Source organism: Oncorhynchus tshawytscha, linkage group LG11 (assembly GCF_018296145.1).
Source record: "Oncorhynchus tshawytscha isolate Ot180627B linkage group LG11, Otsh_v2.0, whole genome shotgun sequence".
NCBI classification, from domain to species: Eukaryota; Metazoa; Chordata; class Actinopteri; order Salmoniformes; family Salmonidae; genus Oncorhynchus; species Oncorhynchus tshawytscha.
The window spans coordinates 33,891,610-33,908,216 of NC_056439.1; the positions used below are offsets into that span (position 1 = coordinate 33,891,610).

Genomic DNA, 16,607 nt, shown 5'->3' on the forward strand with positions numbered 1-16,607 from the left:
GTCAATTCTGCTAAGAAAGTTAAATTGGGAAGTAATACATGCATTCCTTTGTCTCATGAACATCCCCCTGTCATATACAAACATATTCAGTTGGATATGTCCAGGATGTAAGAGGGCAAAGAGTACAAAAATGTGATGATTGTTATGAATTTGAAGATGTAGCCTGTTGCGCAGGAGTTAGCCCCCCTAACATGTGACCATAATGCCATGTGACAGGCAGTTCTAGATAGAGAGCTATGGGGTTAGATAGAAGAATGTGAGGAGGGATGGGTAAAGTGTGTGTGCTAGAGAGGGGAGAGACGGGGAGTAAGAGAGAGAGAGAAGAGAGAGAAAGCACTCAGCAGACCAGAGACTTGAACATCACAAGACTGCACACAATGAAGGTAAGAAAATACTTTTTAAATAATCCCAGTGCCTTGAGGTGTCATGAAAATCCTTTACTACTTGTATTATAATCTGGGATTGTTATCTACTTTATTTATCTTTTTTATCAATTGGACTTTAATAACAATGTAATAACTAGTTAAACTACACAGACACGACCTGCATGAAAGTAATCTCATTTACACATAAAGCAGATCTAGATTTAGTTTATCTCATTACATGCAAATAAATACTAATGAGTAAGGGCAAGAAAAAAAGACCAATAATAAAACCTAATTAAGCCTTGAGACAATTGAGACATGGATTATGCATGTGTGCCATTCAGAGGGTTAATAAAACAAACAGATTTAAGTGCCGGTTTATGTCACGAACTGTAACACTGCTGGGTTTTTCACGCTTGACAGTTTCCCATGTGTATCAAGAACGGTCCACCACCCAAAGGATATCCAGCCAACTTGACACAACTGTGGGAAGCATTGTAGACAACATGGCCTAGTATCCCTGTGGAACACTTTTGAACCTTGTACAGTCCATGCCCCGAGGGAGGGGGGGGGGGTTCTAATGTTTGGTATGCTTAGTGTATTTCTGCACTCTGTTTTGTAAAAAATATCCTTTCGGGTCCTGATATTTTCATTAAAGACGTGTTCTCTTGACACTTGTAAGAAATTACTAAATTCGCCCTACTTGAGGCCTCTTTGAATCCGTGTATGATTGGGCACCCCACTGCACTCTATTCTTTGGGGCACTGTGACTGTTTGTTGCTCTCTGAATAGCACGGGTTGATGAATAGCCCTTCAGTGGGTGCCTAGGGAACCGCATTAGGATAGCAAACCATGTGGAAAAACAAATCGTACTTATCCAATTAATTGTGCTAAAATGTATATGTTTGCTCATTAGTCACATATTCTAGGAAAGGGAGATATTCTTTGAACAATCATTTGTCCCTCATCGGTTCAGCTTCTGTAGCAGCTGAAAGTCACAAGGAGAATATCTCTCTGAGTAACACCAAAGGCTAATACTCAAATAAAATCACATTTTACTTGTCACATGCGCCGAATACAACAGGTGTAGACCTTACAGTGAAATGCTTACTTACAAGCCCTTAGCCAACAATGCAGTTTAAAGAAAAATAGCATTAAGAAAGTATTTACTAACCACTGTACGGTCAGAACTGAGTGACGATGGTATACATTTATAGAGTAGTGTATTAACTCTCTGGACTGGTGTGTCATCATCAGCATAGCTACGGAGTCATTCAACACTGCAGGATAGATTTGATTCATCTTCTGAGGTGAAATGTTGCCTGGTAGCAAAATACATTCATAGATTGCATTGTTCAAGTCTCATCAAATATATTAATTGTGTGGTGTCATTGAGTAACGTAGCTAGTACCAAACTGTCTTATTGTAAAAATAGTAATACTCATGATGGAAGTCTAGAGTAGACACCATTCAAAGTTTAGATCACAAGGCTGAAGTGCAATAGAGTGGATAGGAGGAGTTGTGACTCTCCAGTTGGTCAAGTCCAAGAGACAACACAGAACCATTTGCTCTCCATTTGACAGATATGTTTCTTCATTTTTTTTAATGTTCGGTGTCTCATTAAATATAAAGTAAGCAAACAGCTTTGGGATGAATGGTACCATGAACCAGACAGAGGGACAGTACCGAGATGGCTATGAGACAGCTTGGAATGGCGGCAACACCTACAACATCACGCCTCATAATGTCACCACTGGCTTCCAGTCCCCCTTCTCCCCGGTTATGGACATGGCCATCAGTGGCATCACCATCATCAGCCTCTTCATCACCATGGTGTCCCTGGGCTGCACCATGGAGATCTCCAAGATCAAGGCCCATATCCTGAAGCCCAAAGGGGTGGCCATCGCAGTGGTGGCCCAGTTTGGTATCATGCCTCTCACTGCCTTCAGCCTGGCCAAAATCTTCCAGCTGGGCGCCATCGAGGCTGTGACCGTGCTAATCTGTGGCTGCTGTCCGGGGGGAAACCTCTCCAACATCTTCGCCCTGGCCCTGAAGGGTGACATGAACCTAAGGTGAACTCATTGACATTTTGATCTGAAGGTTTTTTTTATTTAGAAAAATTATTAGGCAGGACATGTTGGACAAAAATGTTGGACAAAAACATTTATACAATTGTTTCACAATACAGAAAAATGCAAAGGTTTGAATAATTTTGCACATGGCATGAATGCTAAACCAAAGATAACACATGTTCTATTGTTAAGATTTGGCAAGGATATCACCAAAACTCAGTTAAAATTGAAAATTGAATGGAAATTACAAAAGTTTCAACCTCCCCTTCTCTTTATATCCTACAGCATTGTAATGACCACATGTTCTACTGTTTTGGCCCTGGGTATGATGCCTCTGCTGCTCTTCCTATATTGCCATGGCTTCAATAATTTGGAAAACGCTGTGCCTTACACTGGCATCACCATAGCTCTCATCATGACCCTAGTGCCCTGTGCCATTGGCATAGCCATCAACCACCGGGTACCACAGTACTCTCAGATCATCATCAAGGTGAGCTTGACTCCAGATCCTGTATTTTTGGTCAACAAAGTGACACATCTTAAGGTATATAAAATAGTGTTTCTAATCCAAGTTCATTCATATAGCATTTTATATTTACGAAAGGACATTAATTAACATCCTCTGTAAAAGCATGTTTGATTTGACAGAGCTTTTACTCCACAGGTTGGTCTAAGCATCTTACTAATTGCCACTGTGGCCATTGGTGTCATGTCAGGCATCTCCATTGGGGGAACAGTGCGGGTGCTTCTCTCACCCCAACTCATGGCCGTGGCTGCACTGATGCCCCTGACAGGCTACCTGCTGGGATACCTCATGTCCACCATCTTCAAAGTCAATCATCAGTAAGTACACTGCTGTATTCATCGGTTCAAGGATAGACTGGGCCAAGGGGTATGCATGCATTCACAGCTATCAATAATAATATACAGTTGAGCAAACCATGTAACAAATATTTTCTCAGATGCAGAAGGACTATTTCTATGGAGACAGGCTGTCAAAACATCCAGCTGTGTTCCACCATCTTGAAAGTGGCCTTTCCCCCGGAGGTTATTGGCCCCCTGTATCTGTTTCCGCTAATCTACATCCTATTCCAGGGAGGCGAGGCGCTGCTTTTCATCATCCTCTTCAGATGTTACCAAAGCTTCTAGCCACCAGCTGAGGGTAAGTGTCACAGCTGCCTGGGTAACACTAGGGTAGCGTGGCTCAGAGAATGTATTGTCCCCTTACCCCTACTGTTGTTACAGTGCGCCAGACTGTTTGAGAAAATATAGGCAATCTTTCTAAAGAAATCTATTTTTCTCTCCCATAGCAAAGCCTGTATACATGACAGTGGCCGGTAAAATAGAGGAAGTAAAGGTTCTATAGTTCCCATATGGGAGAGGCCCATAGAGATGGAGCAGCCACAGGAGGACAGCGGACCAAACTGAACAGGCCCAGGACAGGAGCCAAGACCACAGCATTGGAATGGAGGGGGACACCTCAGACAATCAGGATGTGTTGAGAACAGAAGATGGTAGTCTAATATGGTCATCGCTTAGTCACTTCAATGACATTAAATGTATGTGTTTTTAGGGCAACATAACTGGCTGGTGATGTGCAGCACAATTTTACCAATGCAACTGTATACTGTAGTTGGAATGCAGTGTCTAAGCCACTAGATACTAACTGGAGGAAAGAAGGAGTAACTGTATTTATATTGACAAGCTTTTATTTCTAGAGAAGATAATGAATTTAAATACTTTATCTACTGCCAATATTTAGCATTTTGACAATAAATTATGCCCAGGTATTTTATACTTAGAGTAAATATAAAAAATGTATAATGTAGATTAAGGTTTTAACCAAATACACAATGACAATGGGGTCATTTCTGTAGAGGACATAAAAGCAGCATAAAGTTGTACAGGGTCTCCATCTTTGTTGCAGTTTTATGAAAACAAAAATTGTGATGTTTAATTACAAAAAAAGCCTCTAAAATGTCTAAATGTATTTTCAAGAAGTGGGTTCTTTATAAATAAAGTGCATTACAATGCCACCTAGTGCTGACAGAATGTCCACAAAACAGAGATCAAAGAGGTTGAACTGTTGAAGAATGGAATTGGTTGAAAAGGACAAAACCTTGCACAGCTCAAATTATATTTATTCAAAATTATAACAGGGTATTTACAGAGTAAAATTAACAAACCTTTTTTCAAATATTAAAATACTATCTTTACACCAATTGCATTGTGTAGTCCCAAAGCAGCTGAAACCATTTGAAAAGACATGACACTAAGCTTCTGTACATAACAATAATGATCTGTTTTGAACTATGGTTAACCCAATTAACTTTAGTCTTCCATATATTATGTCCTTATGAGTCCACCAAGGTGGCAATGTTAAAAGACACGTCTTAATATGCTTTCTCAAGAATTGTGGAGGCATCCAAGCAACCATGGCTGATCAACAGCATTCTGGACATGAATATACTAAATACTCAATTTAGTTTACCCATCTTAACTTAATGCATCATTTTAAACAACCCACAAATAAATATAAAGTATAACATTGTCAGGTCTCCAAGAACCACCAACTATGCTCCAATTTGTTATCTCACGGAGCTGTGAAGAGCGAAAATGGACAATTTTAAAATCCTTTTTTTAGGAAGGAAACTCAATACAAATGCTTTTTGTGCATAGAAGTGGAGCTCTAAGGCCACCTGGGAAAAGGTGTACTGACATGAATAAGAGGATATAAACGCTAAGCCCAATGTCAATAAGCTGAGAGGTGTGCCTCAACCTAGGGAACACTGGCCTTCAGCAAAATCATCTAATAAGTGCATGAAAAAAACCCACTGCGCTCAAAACTATGATCAGAATACAATTAGTTGTGCCATTAAGAACCCCATTCAGAATATTATCACAAGTTACTCTTACTTACCTTATCGAGCATAAAATGGTCAAATCTGTGTATGTGTGAGAATGACCAGTTCAATCTAAGTTGCAGTGGTCTTCATGCATCATTCCTAACATGCTGCTGTGCATGTTCTGCAGTGATCATGTAAAAACAGGTCGACATGGTACAAATTGGTGATGGGTGCAATGATTAGCTCATAAAATGTGTTTAACCACTGAAAAAAAACATGTAAATGCTGTAAAGAGAATTTTCAAATGTCATATCGAGCTTTCCAGAAGAGCATCCAACATACAGGGTGATCATTCTTTTACAGTTACGTCCCTGCGCTAAGCCAATGATTAAAAGAACAAGTGTCAGACACTTAGAAAATGGCTAAGCATTATGTACATGTTAAACCCCTCTGAGCCCTCCTCTGGATGGGGGAGAAGCAACATTCTGCTGAGCATGACACAGCCTCACTTAGTGCCCCTGGTGGAGGTGGGTGGGTAGTCTTGTGTTGGCAGCTGCTGGAGTGGGGAGCTTCATACATGTCTCCGACTCAACACAGCCGCACAACAGCAACCCTGGATGTCTCTAATGTACGCCCAAGTGGCTGCAGCATGATTCAGGCCTCCTTTAACAAAGGCATATCTGCAGGAACAAAGAGACATCATCAATACGCCGTATGCATATATGGGCATTATCAACCAATACATGTGTGAAGAGGCCTGTTTGGAGAGACATGTTGATAGGGGGCCTACCGTCAGTGTAGTCCATCTCAGAGTTGAGGGGCAGACTGTGCTGCTCACTGCCTGTGGAGTCCCTCCGCTGTGAAGGTGAAGGCGCTGCAGCAGCAGCCTGCTCCGGGCCCCAGCAGGAGGAGTATGAAGGGGAAGAAGTGAAGGATGGTGGTACTGGGTGAACCAATGCCATCTCTGAGAGCTGGGAGAGGGTGGAGGGCCCGGCCTGTGCAATGAGCGGCTCGGTCGTCCCTGCAGCCTGCTGGCCCTCTGACAGCACTATTTGGACCCGGGACTCAGAGCTGAGACTCAGACCCCCTCCGCCACACACCGCCTCCTCATAGGAGGGCAGGGCCACCTGCACCCCCTCCACCATGATGGACACGGGCTGGCCTGACACCCCCTGCTCACGGCTGTGAGGGGGACCAGAGAGGAGTGAAACTGTTAATTACTCATTACGTTAGAGACTTATGAGCTAGTTTTATGAGACATGCACACCCCTGGAGTACACAAATAGCTAGGGTAAGTCTACCATAGCTGATGCTGAATAAGCATGTCTGTAGTTTCAGGCCACCCACCGGCTGTGGTTGAAGGACTTGAGTTTTGGCTGCAGCAGGACAAACAGGACCACCAGCAGCAGGATGAGGGCTACAGAGCTGGCAGTGGAGGCCACAATGGACAGGGTGGGTATGCCCAACGGCAGGGCAGGGTCTCTGTCTGGAAGAGGGGAATCAGGCAATCAGCCCAAGTGCAAACAGTGTCACAGACCTGCCAACCTTGAAGAATATTTAGGAGTACCAATTCAGCACGGTGGTGCCACCTCTGGCCCCCACGACAGCGCACGTGCGACACCCACACTGCTCACATCATAAGCAAGTCACTTTTTTTTGCCTAATAATGATGTTGACAGAAGACTGCCTGAGTAGGAATGTGAGGCTTTAGACTGGTATGGTACTTGGTAATTGGCTGCTCTTCGATAGCTAACTAGGAGAATTATGCTTAAATGCATACATCAGGGCTCTCCCTAGGATTTTATATCAAACAACATAGCCAACACAGAAGTCTTGTGTTTGATCCTAAATTAAATTGATGTGGTCTCAATGAAATGTTTCTAGGTTACATTTGAGTGAAAATGTAAACTGAATTAATTTTTGGAGGGGAGAAAAATCTGAACAATTCCAACTACTGGATGCAATGTAGTAGTCTAGTTTACTGTAGGTTATTTGGAATATGAAACAACTGAACTAGGCCTCCTGAGCAGCAAAGCAGTCTAAGGCACTGCATTGCAGTTCTAGAGGCGTCACTACAGGCACCCTGGTTCAAATCCAGGCTGTATCACAACCGGCCGTGATTGGGAGTCCCATAGGACGGCACACAATTGGCCCAGCGGCGTCGGGGTTTGGCCGGTGTAGGTTGTCATCGTAAATAATGTTGTTAACTGACTTGCCTAGTAAAATAAAGGTAAACAATAAATAAAAAATTGCCGACAGAGCAGATCTACCGCTTCTTAGACTTGTTTCAATTAGTAAAAAATAAAATAAATATAAATAAATAAAAAATGAGCTTGTTTCCCCCCCATCAGATTTCCATCCCTGACATAATCCATCAAGTTTGACTACTAGGCTACCATTCATTCAACATGCCTTGTCATTGGTGAACAGACTTATCACATCATTTGCAGCCTACTGTCGACATACAACTGTATCAAGAGGACAGATCAAGAAGTGATTCATTAACATAGACCTACTAATGTTTAACAGTCTAACATAACCTTTTGTGAAGGACATATTAGCAGAACAGCTCTCTGCCATGTCTGTTTCCATCCAAGCAGCGACACTCACTGAACTACCGCAACTCGTCAATGCCTACCACCGCAACGTGCCTATTTTATGATAGTTTATCGTATCAGCATACTTTGACCTCAAATTGCGTGCATGGTACGCAAAATGTGTGCAGGTTGGCAGTCGCTCTTGAGGCTTGAAAAAAGCAATAATGTTAGTGAAATTTCATCTTGCAGATTGATACAACAAAAAGCAAATAGTTCAAGCTACCTAACACTGAACTCTGAAGAGTAAGACCAACCTTGGTCCAGGAGACAGCTAATCTGCATGGGACCGTCCCACTCCCCGTCCTGACAGGTCAGGTATTTGTAGTCTCCCTTCAGGATGTAGCCTTCATCACAGAAGTACTCGATCACAGTGTGATGGTTCAGTCTATGGCAGGGGGACGGGTGGCAGGTGTAACCCCCATTCTCTGGCTCAAATGGAGGCAGACACACTGTTGACAAGAAACAAGAGAACCATCATCAGTGAGTTTACAAAACACATTTTAGACTTCCAAATATGTTAGGGTGTGTGGAATGAATTTAGAGTATTTAGTAAAGCCATTAGTACTATCACTGTGTATGCAGCGGGGTGGGTCTGAGGACCAGTGGCCCAGGGGGGTGCAGGTGAGGATGTTGGGCCCATCTTCCAGGAAGCCTGGGTCACAGCTGTACTGGAGCACCGTGCCGACAGGAAAGGAAGCCCCGTTGGTCTCTGTCAGGTTGGCTGACCCATGTTGGACCATGAACGGCCTCGCACATCCTTGGTTGACACAGCTAATCTGCATGGGGCCGTCCCACTCCCCATCCTGACAGGTAAGATATTTGTACTTGTAGTCTCCCTTCAGGATGAAGCCTTCATCACAGAAGTACTCGATCACAGTGCCCTGGCCTAGCCGATGGCAGGGAGACGGGTGGCAGGTGTACCCTCCATTCTCAGGCTCAAACAGAGGCCGGCACACTGCTGGTCAGAAACAACACAATCATGTTGTAAAGTTATAATCCTACAATATCCACATTTTGGTATCAACTTTGTTGTTCAAATGGAAATAAATAATCCTGTTCACAATGAGTCATACTGGTGGCCACATTGTAGAGAGCCACTCACCGTCACTCCGTTTGCAGCGGGGTGGGTCTGAGGTCCAGAGGCCTAGGGGGTTGCATGTGATGATGCTGGGCCCATCAGCCAGATAGCCTGGGTCACAGCTGTACTGGAGCACCGTGCCCACAGGGAAGGAACCCCTGTTGGTCTCTGTCAGGTTGACCCAGCTGTTCTGCACCATGAATGGCCTCACACATCCTGAGGAGGGACAAAAGGTCATGATTGATGCTAGCGCATACTGCTGTTTTTTTCCCCTGCTATATTTTGGTTTTAAAACACTGTTGTTAAGGGCCTTGCTATAAGTGTTTTTTATGAGGTTTATATAATATCAATGAGTCACAAAGGCAGTGGGAGGTGAGTGGGACTTCTAGCAACAGCTTCACGCACTCCATCCAGCATCTTTTACTCATCAGCTATGAGAGGGAGAGGATGTGGGGACTTGACACCTTAATATTGAGTGTAGCGCATGTGTTGGCCAGTTGTTTGTTCAAATAAACCCAATTCCAATGTTATAATTTACCACATACAGTAGGTTAATGTACATCCTGCATTATTACCCTGAAAGAGAGAAGCGGAATTGTAGCAGCATAACAGTAATGTACGGAACGGAGATGTGTGGGGGGGATTTTTCTGACGAGAGATCTCTTACCTGACCCTTGTCCCGTGGATAGCACAGTCAGAAAGAGCAACAGTGAAAGTGCCCGCTTGTCAGCTGAGGTGAGCAGCTCAAGGACTTTTGACATTGACGCTACCATTCCATTGCACATATTTTACTTCCACTGCAGAGGGATTCAACTCAACCTAGGGATAGAAGACCAGAATTAATTGAGTGACAACTGAACAGAGTTGTCACCCCCCCCCCAAATAATCAACCCTGTCCAAGTTCTAATTATTATTTACTAGCAACTGCAAAGTCACTTTTGACTGAGTCTAATGCATATATCCCAAGATCAAGAAAGAGCAGATGCTTTGTTTGGGGACCATGCAATCACGGACCCTTGGGACGTCCCTATCCCCATTGAAGTTGACATTTAAATGGTTAGGGTTGTAGTTTAGGGAAGAGATTTTCCAAGTATCCCGAATAGCACTGACCCTTTATTTGGGTCCAATGAGAACTAAGTGGCGCACAACAGACCCTGGTTCGATCCTTGGCTGTATCACAACCGGCTGTGATCGGGAGTCCCATTGGGCGGCGCACAATTGGCTCAGCATCATTCAGGTTAGGGGAGGGTTTGGACGGGGTAGGCCAGATAATAATTTGTTCTTAACTGACTTACCTAGTTAAATAAAGGCTAAACAAAAAAAGATCTGACTGTAGTTAAGTTACGGCCAAAGACACTCATACTAGCATCCTATTTGATAACTACCTAGCTAGCTAATTAACTAGGTAATGTAACTACGGTCTGGGTATGTCCTCCCAAACCAAGTTAAAAAAAAAAGTTAAGTACCTTTTTGGGCAAACCAACCAAATTCAAAGAAATCTGAGTTATAGATCTGTCATACTCATTGAAACAAGTTTAAGAAGCAGTAGACCTGCTCTGTGGCCAAAAAAAAGTTTAAAAAAAAAAAGTTTATTTAACTAGGTAAGTCAGTTTAAGAACAAATTCTTATTTACAATGACGGTCTACACCGGCCAAACCCGGACGACGGCAGTTGTGCCCCACCCTATGGGACTCCCATAGGGAGCCGGTTGTGATACAGCCTGGAATCAAACCAGGGTGTCTATAGTGACGCCTCAAGCACTGAAATGCAGTGCCTTAGACCGCTGCGCTACTCGGGAACACATTTCTATGCTTCCACTTTCATATGTTTAATTTTTGCATATTTTACTTACATCAGCTTCAAACACAATATTTTTGGTTATTGAAAAGACGGTACAATAATTCTCTACACTCAGTGGTTTGTTTTGTCACATTTAGGAGAACTATTAGAATTCATGTGATTTCTGCTTATTGCACCTTTATACTAACCAGATAGCAGAGGGGAAAACTATTAGCTACATTACCAAAAGTATGTGGCCACAAGTATGTGGAGTTGGTCCCCCCTTTGCTGCTATAACAGCCTCCACTCTTTTGGAAAGGCTTTCCACTAGATGTTGTAAAATTGCTGCGGGGTCTTCCTTCCAGTCAGCCACCAGAGCATTATTGGGGTCGGTCACTGATGTTGGGCGATTAGGCCTGGCTCGCAGTTGGCGTTCCAATTAATCCCAAAGGGGTTAGGTGGGGTTGAGTTCAGGGCTCTGTGCAGGTCAGTTAAGTTCTTCCACACAATCTTGACAACAATTTCTGTATGGAACATCGCTTAGTGCACTGGGCATTGTCATGCTGAAACAGGAAAGGGCCTTCCTCAAACTGTTGCCAAAAAGTTGGAAGCACAGCATTGTCTAGAATGTCATTGTATAAGAGATGTCCTGTCACTGGAACTAAGGGGCCTAGCCCGAACCATGAAAAACAGCCCCAGTCCATTCCTCCTCCACCAAACTTCACAGTTGGCACTATGAAGTCGGGCAGGTAGCGTTCTTTTGGCATCTGCCAAACCCAGATTCCTCCATCGGACTGCCAGGCCAGAGAACACGTTTCCAGAGTCCAATGGGGGCGAGCTTTACACCACTCCAGCCGACGCTTGGCATTGTGATTTTAGGCTATTGTGTGGTTGCTTGGCAATGGAAATCCATTTCATGAAGCTCCAGAAGACAGTTCTTGTGCTGACTGATGTTCCAAACAGCCTCTGGAAGTAACTCGGTAGAAAGTGTTGCAACCAAGAACATATGAGTTTTACTCGCTATGCTCTTCAGCAATCGTTTGTCCCGTTCTGCGAGCTTGAGTGGCCTACCACTTCACGACTGGGCCGTTGTTACTGCTAGAAGTTTCCACTTCACAATAACAGCACTTACAGTTGAACTAACGGGTAGCTCTAGCAGGGCAGAAATTTTATGAACTGACTTGTTGGAAAAGTAGCATACTATGACGGTGCCACGTTGAAAGTCACAGTTCTTCAGTAAGGCCCTTCTATTGACAATATTAGTCTGTGGAAATTGCATTGTGTGTGCTCGATTTTATACACCTGTCAGCAACGGGTGTATAAAATGAAATAGCTGAATCCACAAATTTGATGGGGTGGCCACATATATATATATATACTTTTGTGTGTGTGTGTGTGTGTTATATATATATATATATATAGTACATAGACGTTACCTACTACCTACACACAACAATACCTGGCTAGCAGCGGCAGATTAATGTTACGTAGAGAACACCAGCTGGTTAACATTAGATTGCTACTGTAGAAGATAACGTTCTTTCTCACACTAGACCTCGTCAGCATAACAACGCTAGCTAACTGTGAATCACAGTAGCTATGTTAACAACAATAAACCATTATCGTTACCTTTGCTTGTAGTTAGCAACGTCAGCTATACCTAGCCAGCTAATCTCTTCGTTTACCCACACAAAAACACGGACAGTCAGGTCCTCCTCCACCCTGTTCTACTGTACTCGCTCACTGTGGTCGATACATTTGCCTAATCAGTTTCTGTAAAACGGCAATTGTCCCTCACTAAAAGCATCAACGATGCGCGGTCAGGGGAGACTGCAAATCGCCCCCCCGCTAGACTAGCTTCGCAACGGCTTTGCTGCTAGGCTGAGCCATATAAATAATGAATTAATTGTACCTGCTGAGCTGCCTCGATTTGGTCTCTTCCATCGAAGTCTGTTATTGTGAAAAGAAAATTAACCAATAAAGATACAACTTTTGTATAGTTACCACATCCGGGTCTTGTGCGTCCTTAGATACCAGTCCAAAATAAAAAGCATTACCACGGCTACCTCATCGCTGCAATGAGGTAGACTTAATATGTATAATTTAATGTACAATAGCCTCGACCTTCTAGCCCGAGGTCCGGCGCGCCATCGACTGTGCCGCAAAAGCTTGCTCGTGCGTGAGGGTCGATTTCCGCGCTTATAAACCCAGGGTCGTTACACTACTCCCTCCTTTCAAAGAGCGCGTCCTCGCGACTCTACGTTTTACAGGAACGCGCTCACCGGCCAAGCACACGTACCGTCGTGGATGCGAGGTCCGATCACTTCTGACACCAGTGTAATGAAACAGCAGGGAGCAGGTCTCGAACCTTCGAGCCCGAGGTCCGGCGCGCTATCGACTGTGCCGCAAAAACATGCCCGTGCGGCAGAGTCGATTTCCGCGGTTATAAACCCAGGGTAGTTACAATACAATAGGAAATGTTATTTATTTATCTCAAATGTCTTGCAAAATTGTCTACTCGATAGCCTCTAGCTAGCCTCTAGCTACCAGTGGCGGTCAGTGCCGTGTAAAATGAGGGAGGATGATTTTTAATGAGCATGGCCTTATTTCTATTACAGCATATTGGATGACTGCCATTAATAATCCATTCACCCAGGTCAATGTAACAGGGACTACAGGTTTAGGCTATTATTACATGATACATTCCCTACATCATGAGGTTGCTACAACCTAGCCTATGAATGAACATTTACAACATAGGTGCACACAGGTCGAGAGAAAAATATGAGCTGACAGACAGTGACACATTGAATACCGCCTTGCACACTTACCTGCGTCTAGCTGATATAGGGTGTAATTATTAGTCCAACAGTTGCAAACGAGAGTTTCTATTGGACAAATTCAGGTATGTTTTGTTCCGTTTGCTTCCGTTTTTAAGAAACATGTTTCAACAGAATCGGCAGAATGAATACACCCCTGATCACTTGTAAACAAAGTTCACTTTCATTGCAGTAACGTTGTATTCCTTCTCGCGCACTCTTTCTATCACCCTTTCCCTTCGGTTGTGGACTTCAATGAACAACATGTCAGCTGTATGTGACCCTGGTGAAAAAAACCTTATCAAGCCAAACCAAATTGTTGTCACCATATTAGCTAAAGTAAGGTCGTAGTCAACATAGCTAATAGAACTAACGCGTTAGTAAACCTGTTACAATCATGCAGTAACGTTACAGTGTACAGTCAGTAAACTGTTCAACTATTGTCTTTCTCCTTCTTTGTCTTTGAGTCAACTAATCACCAGATGTTACTGCACTGCAGTGCTAGCTAGCTGTATCAATCAATCAATCAGCGAGAGAGCGAGAGAGATGCGCCAACATCTGCCCTATGTCTAGTTAACACCGATGTCAAGAGAGAGATGTCGGCATCGGCCCGATGTCTAGTTTAACGCAGATGTCCAATACCGATGTCAAAGCTGAATTGCATACCTATATGACATAATGACGCCACAAAAAATACAGAGTTACACTGAACAAATGCCGACAAATACTAAGCGCACACTTTCAACAATTAAACAAGTTCAAGTCGAGCACTCATTTTAAAGAGTAAGAACATTTCAGCGAGACAACTCAAAGGCGAAATCCATTAACTCCAAGATAATGGAATTGCCCTTGACAATCAACCGTTCTGTCGTGGATGATGTTGGCTTTCGTCAACTGGTCGAGCACCGGTACACACTACCAAGTAGGCGCTATTTTTGTCCAGATGTTGCCATACCGGAGTTACACAGTATTGTTGAAACACATATCCATGAGCTACTTGTTATGGGCGTCACTGCTATTAGCTTCACGATTGACATTTGGAGCAGCGATTTCGGCCCCATGAGCATGCTGAGTCTGACAGCACAGTGGGTTGATGAGGATTTCGTACAGAGGAAAGTCGTATTGCATGTTTAAGAATGTGCTGGTTCTCATACCGCTGCTGCCATTTCAATGGTATTTGAGAACATGTTTGAAACTTGGAAACATGAACACCCTCCTAGCGCCATTCGAACAACTGACTCGAGAAATAAGCTAATCAACTGCGTCTGCAGCAGACGTGATGCTCTCTGTCATGGCATTGAAACGCCTGCTCAACAAAACTGCCCACAGAACTTGCAAAAGTACTCTACTAGAGGCTGTGAACAAACGATTCGTTGGCATTCACTCTGAGCCTTTACTGTGTCACCACCATGCTCGATGCTAGGTACAAGTACCGCTACTTCGATGCAGACAAGAAATAGGGTTTTCGTGAAATGCTAGACAGCTGGACAAGATGGATATGGACACAGTGACAGTGTGCACCGAGGAAGAGAGGCCACGGACAGAGAGAGCTGAAACTTCACTGCTTGACCTGTATGATGAAATCCTGGTTGAGAATGAAAGGACTGAACAAATGAACAATGCAACAGCACAGCAAGTAAGGGAAAGAAATGGGTTTTGATTATGTTTACTTGTAATGGGGACATATGTAAATGCTAACAAAATAACTTTTTGGTCAGTGTGTGTGTGTGTAACCTTTATTTAACTAGGCAAGTCAGTTAAGTTAAATTCTTATTTACAATGACGGCCAAACCCGGACGACGCTGGGCCAATTGTGCGCCACCCTTTAGGACTCCCAATCACGGCCGAATGTGATACAGCCTGGATTCGAACCAGGGATTGTAGTGACGCCTCTTTCACTGAGATGCAGTGCCTTAGACCGCTGTCGCTGTGTCGTGTGTGCGTTAACTATTTAACTGTACTAGAATGCTTTAAAGGCCTCTAAAATTTAAAATATTGCTTATCGGTACCGTTTTTTTGTCAAGGAAAATATTGGATATCGCTATCGGCCAAAAATGTGATATCGGTGCATCCCTATTGGAAATGTTGATACTGGAGACTTATAAGAAGAAACTGTAATTTTAGCATTTATAGAGGTTAATAAATTAATTGGAAGGTTGGTTATCCTCCCACAATTTATGCATCACTAGATTTGATTTGTTACAAGATTAAGGGCATACTGTGCTACTTTCATAAGGTCTGGATGCTTTATATGGAATACAGTACAACAAAAGGCATCTGTATTGAAAACATGCCCATGTCAGGGGAGATACCTATTTAGGCAATCCCTGGCTGATGGGCTTCTCAGTCCTGGCCCTGGGGGTCTGCCATATTTTTGATTGACACTCTGGCGTTGGCCTAACACACCTGAAACCAATAATGAATGTTTAACTAAGATGCTACAACTGAGTGGGGTGTACTGGGTTGGGGCGCTGCAGGGCCATAGACCCCTAGGGACAGGACGGGGTGACACATCTATATTGTGTGCAAGTAAAAAGAGCTCTACAGTACTATTAGGCCTATGATAGGAATTATATGGAGGGTGTACTGTTTCTGTGTGTTAATGTGTACAGTGCATTTATAAAGTATTCAGACCCCTTGACTTTTTCCACATTTTGATACGTTACAGCCTTATCAATCTTCACCCGATACCCCATAATGACAAAGCGAAAAAAATGTTTTTAAAAAAATAAACAGATACCTTATTTACATAAGTATTTACACCCTTTGCTATGAGACTCAAAATTGAGCTCAGGTGCATCCTGTTTCTATTGATCATCCTTGAGATGTTTCTACAACTTGTGGTAAATTCAATTGATTGAACATGATTTGGAAAGGCACACACCTGTCTATATAAGGTCCCACAGTTGACAGTGCATGTCAGAGCAAAAACCAAGCCATGAGGTGGAAGGAACTGTCCGTAGACCTCTGAGACAGGATTGTGTCGAGGCACAGATCTGGGGAAGGGTACCAAAACACTTCTACAGCATTGAAGGTCCCTGAGAACAAAGT

At 43.4% G+C, this 16,607-nt stretch overlaps 2 protein-coding genes across 6 annotated transcripts; one reads left to right on the forward strand and one right to left on the reverse strand.

Moving 5' to 3' along the window:
* The first annotated feature begins 228 nt into the window (after positions 1-228).
* On the forward strand, positions 229-4,473 carry LOC112261814 (sodium/bile acid cotransporter). 2 transcript variants are annotated; one of them, XM_024437435.2, is made up of 6 exons: positions 229-383; positions 1,998-2,437; positions 2,723-2,927; positions 3,102-3,280; positions 3,400-3,599; positions 3,748-4,473. In XM_024437435.2, the coding sequence occupies exons 2-5, from the start codon at positions 2,016-2,018 to the stop codon at positions 3,584-3,586; spliced, it is 993 nt and encodes a 330-aa protein (XP_024293203.1). In that variant the 5' UTR covers positions 229-383; positions 1,998-2,015; the 3' UTR covers positions 3,587-3,599; positions 3,748-4,473. The 2 variants fall into 2 exon arrangements, with proteins under 2 accessions (XP_024293203.1, XP_024293204.1); XM_024437436.2 differs by having other exon boundaries at positions 3,533-3,599.
* An 84-nt stretch (positions 4,474-4,557) lies between these two features.
* LOC112233142 (sushi domain-containing protein 6) lies at positions 4,558-12,913 on the reverse strand. Of its 4 annotated transcripts, none has more exons than XM_024400553.2 (8): positions 12,742-12,913; positions 9,626-9,777; positions 8,983-9,174; positions 8,446-8,838; positions 8,135-8,329; positions 6,631-6,769; positions 6,074-6,465; positions 4,558-5,963 (listed from the first exon to the last, which is right to left on the reverse strand). In XM_024400553.2, the coding sequence occupies exons 2-8, from the start codon at positions 9,741-9,743 to the stop codon at positions 5,938-5,940; spliced, it is 1,455 nt and encodes a 484-aa protein (XP_024256321.1). In that variant the 5' UTR covers positions 9,744-9,777; positions 12,742-12,913; the 3' UTR covers positions 4,558-5,937. The 4 variants fall into 4 exon arrangements, with proteins under 4 accessions (XP_024256321.1, XP_024256318.1, XP_024256320.1 ...); XM_024400550.2 differs by having other exon boundaries at positions 12,650-12,742; XM_024400552.2 differs by lacking the exon at positions 12,742-12,913 and adding an exon at positions 12,367-12,634.
* Between the last annotated feature and the right edge of the window lie 3,694 nt (positions 12,914-16,607).

Bases quoted from the DNA above. Each gene is read 5' to 3' on its own strand.
- LOC112261814 (XM_024437435.2), top strand. From the start codon at position 2,016: ATGAATGGTACCATGAACCAGACAGAGGGACAGTACCGAGATGGCTAT. The intron at 2,438-2,722 runs GTGAACTCATTG...TATATCCTACAG, and splicing joins AAGGGTGACATGAACCTAAG to CATTGTAATGACCACATGTT. The intron at 2,928-3,101 runs GTGAGCTTGACT...TTTACTCCACAG, and splicing joins ACTCTCAGATCATCATCAAG to GTTGGTCTAAGCATCTTACT.
- LOC112233142 (XM_024400553.2), bottom strand. From the start codon at position 9,743: ATGTGCAATGGAATGGTAGCGTCAATGTCAAAAGTCCTTGAGCTGCTC. The intron at 8,330-8,445 runs GTACTAATGGCT...TCTTGTCAACAG, and splicing joins CCGCTGCATACACAGTGATA to TGTGTCTGCCTCCATTTGAG. The intron at 6,466-6,630 runs GTGGGTGGCCTG...TCCCCCTCACAG, and splicing joins AAGTCCTTCAACCACAGCCG to CCGTGAGCAGGGGGTGTCAG.